Source organism: Acomys russatus, chromosome 12, assembly GCF_903995435.1.
Source record: "Acomys russatus chromosome 12, mAcoRus1.1, whole genome shotgun sequence".
Classification (NCBI taxonomy): Eukaryota; Metazoa; Chordata; class Mammalia; order Rodentia; family Muridae; genus Acomys; species Acomys russatus.
Window position 1 is genome coordinate 54,023,556 of NC_067148.1, and position 9,239 is coordinate 54,032,794.

Here is a 9,239-nt window from a genome sequence, read left to right on the forward strand (position 1 = left end):
CATAATTTTAGTTCCAACACCTAACCATGACAAATTCATGATTGAATTAATTCTAAAAATAACAAGTTTACAAGCAGAAATGCATTAAGTAGGCTAAACAACGGTTTAAAAAAGACTGAGTATGCCTATGAGTAATTCCAGTGTCAGCTCAGGTGGGGAGGGCGGAGAGCTTGGCTATGTAGGCTTTGAGCGTCATTTGATAGGACACTCAAATCCAGTAGTGCACTAAGGGCTATGTGGGCTTTGAGCTAAGGGATGAATGGTTCAGTGAGTAAGGCACTTGCCACTCAAGCCTGACCTCTGAGTTATAGATTGTGGGTGTCCTCTGACCTCCACACACCATGACACGGGCATGACATGAACACAATCAATCAATCTCTCTCCATATACACATACACACAATAACAACAACATAATCTTTTCAACTAGACAGTGATGGCACGGCTTTAACCCCAGCACTCAGGAGGCCGAGGCAGGCAGATCTCTTTGCATTCAAGGCCAGCCTGGTCTATTCCAGACCAGCCAGAGTTACATGGTGAGACCTCGTCTCAAAAAAAAAACAAAAACAAAAATAAAAAACCTACAAAAAGTGTTTGACTGACTGAAGTCTGAATGAAATACAGTACTGGGTATCTGCCAAAATATGCAGGAACATGGAGTTGAGTTAAGGAAGGAAAAAAAACCTAGTTAATCTGAATAAGGAAATGAACAACGATGCTTAAACCAATCAGGGTCTCAGAAGCAGTAATATTTAAGGAAAGGGCCACAAATGACCTAACCGTGAAGAGAGGGCAGAAGATACTGGAGTTTAAACTGTCTCAAACAAAACAAAACAAACAAACGTTTTTTCAGTAGTATTAACTGGTAAAGTAACAAAAAAAAATTGGAAATTATCAGCGCAGGCGACAATCAAGCAGTGAGGACACAAGTGTGACTCCAGTGAAGGAGGTCAAGGAACTGGACAGCAACAAAGATGGACTTCTCCCAAAACGTCTGAATGCACAGAAACAAGGACCAGGATAGTTAGACAAAGGGTTGGGAAGCAAGTGAGCCTTGTTTGCTTATTTAATTTTTTAAAATGAGACACTTTGGTTATTTGTATGTTAGTAAGAAGCCAGTGATTGAAAACATGAGGAACAAAACTCTGCTAGAAAATGGTCTGAGTCACGAGGGATTTGACCTTAACCAGTAAGAATTCAAAGGAACAAAGTCTTCCTCTGGGAAGAAAGCATCAATGTGGCAGACCGACAGGTACTAAAGGCACTATACTACAGCAAGATACTCAGACCGAACAAACCTTACCTTATGGGCAAGGCCTGCAATTTTAAGGACTGGCTAAGGATTATATTTTAAAGCAATTTGTGAGACCATCCTCCCAGAATTTGGGTGCAACTCATTCTGAGTAAGAGGATTTTCTGGGGCTATGTAAAATTTGCCAAATCCCCAGGAAATTGTAGTCATCAGCACTGTGCTTATCTTAGTGATATGCTGCTATTCAAAGATGTGCTCAATGCGGTGATATTTATCTCTAGTCCCAGAGGAAGGCAAAACAAGAATTCAAGGTCTTAGATGCGCCTGGCATGGGGGCCCACGCCTTTAATCCCAGCACTTGGGAGGCGGAGGCAGGTGATCACTCTGAGTTCGAGGCCAACCTAATCTACGAAGCGAGTCCAGGACAGCCAAGGCTACACTGAGAAACCCTGTTTGGAAAAACAAAAACAATCGATGTCTTAGATGCAAAGCACAGAAAAATCTGGAACTGATTGAGAAACTTCCTCCCTTCTAACTAGCTTTCATGGTGCCTGAAGATGCTACACAGGCCACATGGGGGAAAAAAAGATATCGATATCAAAAGAATTATCCAAACAAAATTGGACCTCGAATGCTACAATGTCAACCTGCCAGGTAAGATATGCCCACTGGGGGGGCAGGGCGGAGAAGATACGCCCACCACTGTACTAATGGCATCACTAGTATGGGGGTAATCAAACAGTTTTTAAATGTACTTGAAGCCTGGTCCACAAGAAACACTGTTACTGCAAACCTGGTTAAAAGCCCGCTGATGGGAGATCTGAAGTCCTAGGTAGAATCTACCATGTCTTTTTTTGAGACAAGGTTTCTCTGTGTAGCCTTGGCTGTCCTGGACTTGCTTTGTACACCAGGTTGGCCTCGAACTCATAGGGATCCATCTGCCTCTGCCTCCCAAGTGCTGTTGTCTTACTAGATGTTCATGTTGTTGACCTGCCTTGAAAACACTTGCACTTATACCCATAGATGATTCTCAACCTTTACCAGGGAAGCTTCTTTTTGTAATAAGCAATAATTAAGTCAGGATTCAGAAGTGCTATGTTTAGTGACAGGGAGTGCTCAGTCCCAAATGGGCCACACTCCCCTCAAGGCTTAGAAGAATATAAAAAAAAGCAAAAAAGAACTTAAGAGCAGGACAGAAAAAAGGTGCTATGAGATGCTGTCTGCTGGGAACATGCCATGGCCTCTGCACTTTTAAATTCACAGCAACTGTGGTTACCTACACAAGACCTGCACATGATCAAGGCAACTGACCATTATTGAGAAAGGAGAATCAATTCCCTTTTGAAGGGAGGTGGCAGTTAGTAGCCGGCTCAAGCTCCCATGGCTGGCCTCACTCATACACACATGTAGCACTAACTGCATTCAGCAGACTACTTTTTAAGGTGGGCGGAGCCTGGGGAAGATGGCTGAGCAGTCAAAAGCACTTGCTGTTTCAGAGTCCCTGGTCCAGTTCCCAGCATCCACAACCATCTCGAAGTCCAACTTCAGGGAGTCCTACACACACCTCCAGCCTCCAAGGGCACTTGCACGCATGTGCACATAGCCACAAGAGGAGATACACACCTATAAATAATTAAAACTAATAAAAATAATTTTTTACGAGGATATGAAGATGAGAAGGGAACATATAAAGGGGGGTCAGATGGAGCAGAACACAAAAGTAGGGTGAACATGATCAGAGAGAGAGAGAAAGAGAGAGAGAGAGAGAGAGAGAGAGATAGAGAGTGTAAAATCGTCAAACAATACAAGTATCTTTTTAAAACTTTAAGGGGGTTGGAGTGATGGCTCGGTGGTTGAGAACACTGGCCTCTCTTCCTGAGGATCCAGGTGCAATCCCTGAACCCCAGGTGGCAGCTAAGGACCATTTGTAACTCCAGTTCCAATGATCTGACACCCTCTTCTGGCCTCACAGGCACCCAGCACCCAAGCAGCATACACACGTACATGCAAGAAAACACAAAGAAAATAAAAATTAGTCTTTAAAAAAAGAGTTTGAAGCTGGAGCCACAAGAAGCACTGTTATTGTAAACCTGGTTAAAGGCCACCACTGGGGGCTCTGGGGGCAACAGGGTGGCAGCGGCTGGTTTACAGTGACTACGCCCCAAGTCTCTCAGTTCTTCAAACACTCACAAGAGCAACCCCCAACACAATGATTGCAGTGTTTTTCTTTTCCCTGACCATTTGGAGGAAATTGGAATTATTTTTGCATTTGCAAAACTTCCTTCCAATATGGTTATCAACTAGGAACAAGAAAATTTATAATGTTAAATTTTAAGGACAAAATTGCATGATTTCCCATGAAATATCAATTTCACATCTAAATTACTGGTCAAAGTACTGTTAGGATTTAAGCAACAACAACAAAAGCATACCCACTTTCCCTGAACTGCGCCACATAATAATTCTTACGACGTTGGTGCTCGTGTTACAGGAAAACCGTCCATCTCAGAGCAGATGACTGAGTCACTCCTGAGGAAACCATCAGGACAGACGCTGAATCCAAATAACTAAATAAACCAGCAAATGACCAAATAATTTTGCAAAAATTGTATAAATGGCCGAGGCTTAAATGAAATTATATATAAAAAATCAGTTAATTTTTTATACAATCAAAAGGTCGCGCACGCTGTGGATTCAGAAATCGCCTTAGTGTAGAGCTGTGCACTGAACGGCTTCCACTGTACCCACTTTTCTTTCATCACCACAGCATCACTAAGGAGGGGCGTGTCAAACCCCACATCATGCCTCTCCCTCTCTCCCTGTCACCTCCACTTCCTTCGCCCACCTTTGCAAAGGTCTGTGACAGGCATTTAAGGATCTGCATCCTATCTTCTCACCTCAGCATTTACTCAGCCACACTCCCTTCGCATAACTTTCCCCAGGCAACTGAACAAACCCTTTTCCCTAATAGTGTCCTACAGAAAAAAGGCTTCTTTCCTCAGGCGTGATACAGGCTATACGTTACTTTGGGGGAGGTGGTATTTGAGACAAGGTCTCTCTAAGTTAGCCCTGGCTGTCCTGGACTCACTTTGTAGACCAGGCTGGCCTCAAACTCACAGCGATCCACCTGCTTCTGCCACCCAGGCTTGCGCCACCACAAGGCTCTATGTTACCATTTATATAAGCCTTTTTGGTCTCCCTCACTAGTCTTGGTATCATTTTTTTGTAACACAAAAAGAGCCTGTTGTATAAACACAGTCGTAATTTTTTAGCATCAAAAATAAGTGATCCACCTGGATACAGCACAATGTAGTATTTCTTCTGGTAGTTTTTAAAACCTGCCTCATAAAATACTTCTCACACATGACTACGCAGTACAGAAAATTTGCTTACACTATCCAGAGTGAAGAGCAAGCCACACTGAGTATCACAGAGATCTACATTAAATCACTTCCACTATGATGGCTGCTACAGTACACTTTAAGGCCTTCTCAGAAAACCCCGCCCAAGGCCCCTATGAAAAACTTCAGATTAAGCAGAGTGCACACGCCTTTGATCCCAGCACTAGGGAGGCAGAGGCAGGCAGATCGCTGTGAGTTCAAGGCCAGCCTGGTCTGCAGTCCAGGACAGCCAAGGCTACACAGAGAAACACTGTCTCGAAAAAACAAAAAAAAGAAAAAGATAAACCCCAGATCAGGCAGCACAGAAATTTTCTGCAGTAAAGTGCACTCAAAATATCCAAGGTTCTGACACTATCTAGTGTCCCCCATGTAGCCCGGGCTTGTTTCAAACTTTCAATGGTTCCTGGCTCCCAAATACCATAATTATAAGATGTGGTTCACCACCCCTAGTTGCTATTAGAGCTGCCTTAAAATCAAGTGTTTGTCTAGTAAGGAGTCCTAACTTGTCATTGCACTAAAACACCTGCATAGTGGTACCACTAGCAAAATACCAAAATGTTTGTAAGTCCTGAAACTATTTAGAATATAAAATCTTTAAAACCTGAAACTATTTTAAACTGTTTCCACAGGGACATGCCAACTATTTTCATTTGGACTCATTTTACACTATAATGGATTTACTTTTTCTTTTAGTACTGGTATCGCTACACACCTAAGGAAAATTGTTCCCATGCCAGTTCCTAAAATTAAAACCCAAGGTATTATGTTTTAAAGAGGGGGGAGGGATCTGAGGATGAAAGGAGCAGCTTTCTTTTTAGCCCTATTCAGTCGGTATTCCTTAAAATACTGTAAGTTGTACAGTTTAACTTTTCTTCCCCAACTTATCCTACACGCGAGGAGCAAATGGCCTTGGATCTGAAAAAGGATCACCAAGCCAGGGATCGCTCCAACACAGTCCACGCTCCAAAGTCAACAGTTCCAGAGCTGTGTTGCACCTTATCAGCTTTCTCAGGGTATGCTGGGAAACCGCATACGTAGGAGTCACAAACACTGAGAGTTCTTCAGCAAAACGACAGTGAACTCAAGGCCCAGGAGCTCAAGGACTGGGTCCCCCGTACCTAGGGACGAGCCCAAGTGACACAGGGGGCCCACTGCCATTAACCTACAACCTTCCATCCCCCAGCTGACGCACAGCCTTCTGCCGCGCGCTTGGGGCCCTGCCAACACTCGGGGTCAGTCCCAGCCAGACACACTGCCGGGCCTCCCGGCTCGCCCGAACCCCGGCAACCTGACAGCGGTGACACCGGGCGAGGCCCGCGGCCGCCCCACCCGGCCCTGGGCGCCTCGCCCGAGGGGTCGCGCCGGCTAACAGAGCGCGACAAGCCGCCCCTTGGCGCTCGCAGACCCGGTCACGCCGCGGCACGGAGGTCCTGTTCGCAGCAGCAGCAGCAGCAACAGCAGTAGCCGCCGCCGCCCGCACGGCCCCGAGAGCGCCGCGGTCGCCCTGGGGCAAGGACGCCGTGCGGGAGGGCGGACGGGCAAGGCGAGGCGCGGGCGGGCGGGCTCCCGCGGCACCCCCGCGGGCCGCAAGATGGCGGCGGCGGCGCCGGGCTGAGCCCTCCGCGGCTCCGGGACGGCTCCTCTTCCCCTCCCCTCCGCAGCACGGCCGGGCAGCGGGGCGGGCGGCGAGCAGGCAGCCGAGGGGCGCAGCGGGGCCGCGGTCCCCACGCTAGGCGCGGGCGTGGGGGGAGGGGAGCGCGGCCCGCCCGGCCCTGCCGCCGCCGCCGCCGCCGCCCGCCCCAGCCCAGCTCGGGCGCGTCCCCAGCCAGCCTTACCTTTGAATTTGAGGTCTGAGGGTGGGTCGAGGACCAGGATCTGCTCGTGCTTCGCCATGGCCCCGGAGGCGGACGCCATCGGAGACAGCGCAGAGCGGGGGCGCGCCCGCGGCGGCGGTTCGCTGACGGGGGCGGGCTGGGGAATAGGTGGAGGGGAGGACGGCGGTGGCGGCGGCCGGCTCCGCGGAGCCCTAGGATCGGGCCAGGCTCACGGCTCCCGAAGCTCCGCGCCTGCTGCCGGGCCGCGGGTTCCGAGGGCCTCCCGTCGGGTCAGCAGCTCCCGGGTGTCACAACTGACTCAACCCCACACCAGCCGCCGCGGCCACGCGCACTGCGATCCTCGGCTCCCCACGTGACCGGCCCGACGTGCCGACGTGCGCGCCGCCGCGGCCCCCGCCCCCAGCCCTCGTGCAGGCCCCGCCCTCCGGCCCTAACCGAGCTAAGCGCTGAGCTAGTGCGCCTGCGCAGCCCCGGCTGGGCCGCAGCTCCCGGCGCCGCTCTGCTGCCAATCGATGTGCGGAGAGCTGGAGGCGGCGCCCTGCGAGAGGCGCTGTTCTTGGTGCCTGGGAGCTACGAGCGCGGAGCTGGAGCGCTTCCTAGGACGGAGCCTCACGGCGTTCCGCGTGGAATTCCGAACCGAAGAGTCAGGAAGCGCCGGGGACCTCGACTCCCAGCATGCTCCGGGCGGGCGGGGCCTCCGCGGGGGATGCTGGGAGCCGGGAAGGAGCCCGCGGTCCGCTGGAGGCGAGTGGGTGGGGCCGCTGACACGGCGTTTGGCTCTCCGAGGGCGTCTCCGTCTGCCCTGGAAAAGAAAAGGGTTTTGCAGGCTACCCTGGAGCGCGGCGTCCCAGAAAGAGAGGCCGCCCTTTGGAGAAGCGGCAGGGCGTGTCCGTCTCGTCTGCTCGGGATTCCTTCCGCCCTGAGCGGAGGCGCGCTCTGTTCTCGCTGGTGTTCCAAGGCTGCCTCCTTCCCTATCTCGCTCCAGCCTAGCGAAGCCAGACGTAGAAGCACACCTCGCTCAAAAGCAAACGGGTTCCAGGGGAAAGCTGTGCCGTCCACTTGTAATCAGGCTAGAAACGCCAAGTCTGGTCCTACAGCGTGGGAGTCACGTGCTTTACAGTTTGGTTCATTTCAGACCCAAACCGACTGTGTTTGCCAGGCTCTTGTGCTACGAACGAATTTTATCTGCATCACTTAGGAGATCCTGTACCAAATGAGAAAAAAGCCAAGCAAATTGCTGACAGATCTTCAGCCCATTGCCAGGGTATCCAGGGGCAGGAAGAGCAAAAAACAAAAAACACACAAATGGATGTGCTGTAAAAATAAACCTTTATTGTATCCTATGGTGCTGCTTGAATTTAAATCTCTAGGAAGGTCCAGACGAAACAAAGAATATATTGATGCTTTGGCCTCGGAAAAAGCACCCTAGACTCCATGGGAAGCAAATGTCGAAAATGGGGCAGTCTGTACCACAGCTACTTAACACTTTTTCAGCTCACCGCCCCCTTTCACCTAAGAAATTTTCATGCCACTCTAGCTATATATGATACGAAATAGTGGTAGAAAACAAGCATTTAATAATCATAAAGAAGTTTGTTTTCCTTATTTGAATGCTTAATTTTCATGCTAAGGTAAAAATGAAGTGTGAAAAGCAGACCAAAAAGTTTATCCGTTTAAGACGAAAGCAAGTTTGTATACAATGAAACAGATTTTGGTTGTTGATTTCTACATAAAAATTATTCTTGGCTGAATATTTGATACCGCTAGATATATCATTTTTATAGTCGGTTGCTATTTTGATTTTATAATTACCAATGCTAAGAATCACTTCATATAAATACCTACTGGAAAATGGCCCAAAAAAAAATGGGTTTGGAAACATTTCAAAAAATAGTTGGAAATTCTATCCTAATCCCCAGCTAAATTTATTTAATGATTTTTTTAAGTGAAATGAAAGTCAGTAACCCAAACTGCAACTTTTAAAATAAAATATTCTAACACTACAATCCAAAAATGTATAAATTTGACACATGCTAAGAAACAATAGTAGGAAAATATTAAGTCTTTTTTTTTTTTAAGCTATCATGCCTTTATAAGAGTAGAAGAATAAGGGCAGAAGACATGGCTCAGCAGTGAAAAATGCATACTGTTCTTGTAAAAGACATGAGTGTGGTTCCCAGAATCCACTGCGCACACCTACCTGTACCTCCAGCTCCAGGGGCAGCCAAATGCCTCTGGCCTCTGAGGGCACTTGCACTCACATGCACAGACCCATACAAGTATACACAATTAAAAGTAAATCGCTTTTTGAAAAAGACTAGAAAACTGTACAGTAAAAGGCCCTGCAATCCAACACACAGTAATCTTCAGATCTGAGCCGAGGCGTTTCAGGCATCAGTAGCCGTATGTAGCACAGAACAAAAGGTACCTTTGTGTGTTCAGAACCAAGACGACGGTGATAACCCACAATGCAACATGGGGGAGCTCCTGAACAAACCCCTTGCATTCGCCGTTCATTTGATTCTGATTTATATTTGGTGGTTGTACAATCAGAAACCTTTTGCTGTTGTCAAACTTTCCCTACCCTCACAGTCAGTCGCATGACCCCACAGAGGCATGCAACCCACTTTTTAAGAAGCTGAGGGTCTAGACAGAGTCCCCACTCCTACCCCATCCCGAGGAGCCACCAAAGACAGTGCCAGACCTAAGGCACAGATGCTAAGTCATGAACACCCTGGTAAGGTGGAGGTGC

At 48.4% G+C, this 9,239-nt stretch overlaps 1 protein-coding gene across 2 annotated transcripts in view; it reads right to left on the reverse strand.

Annotated features, from left to right (window-relative positions):
• Window positions 1–6,842, reverse strand: part of Vapa (VAMP associated protein A) — a 33,780-nt gene extending 26,938 nt beyond the window's left edge. The window contains exon 1 of one of the 2 annotated variants that reach the window (XM_051154439.1): window positions 6,488–6,842. In XM_051154439.1, the coding sequence (XP_051010396.1) occupies window positions 6,488–6,566 (79 nt within the window). In that variant the 5' untranslated portion in view covers window positions 6,567–6,842. The remainder of the gene's footprint in view (window positions 1–6,487) is intronic. The other variant, XM_051154440.1, reaches the window with a different exon arrangement.
• Window positions 6,843–9,239: the final 2,397 nt, after the last annotated feature.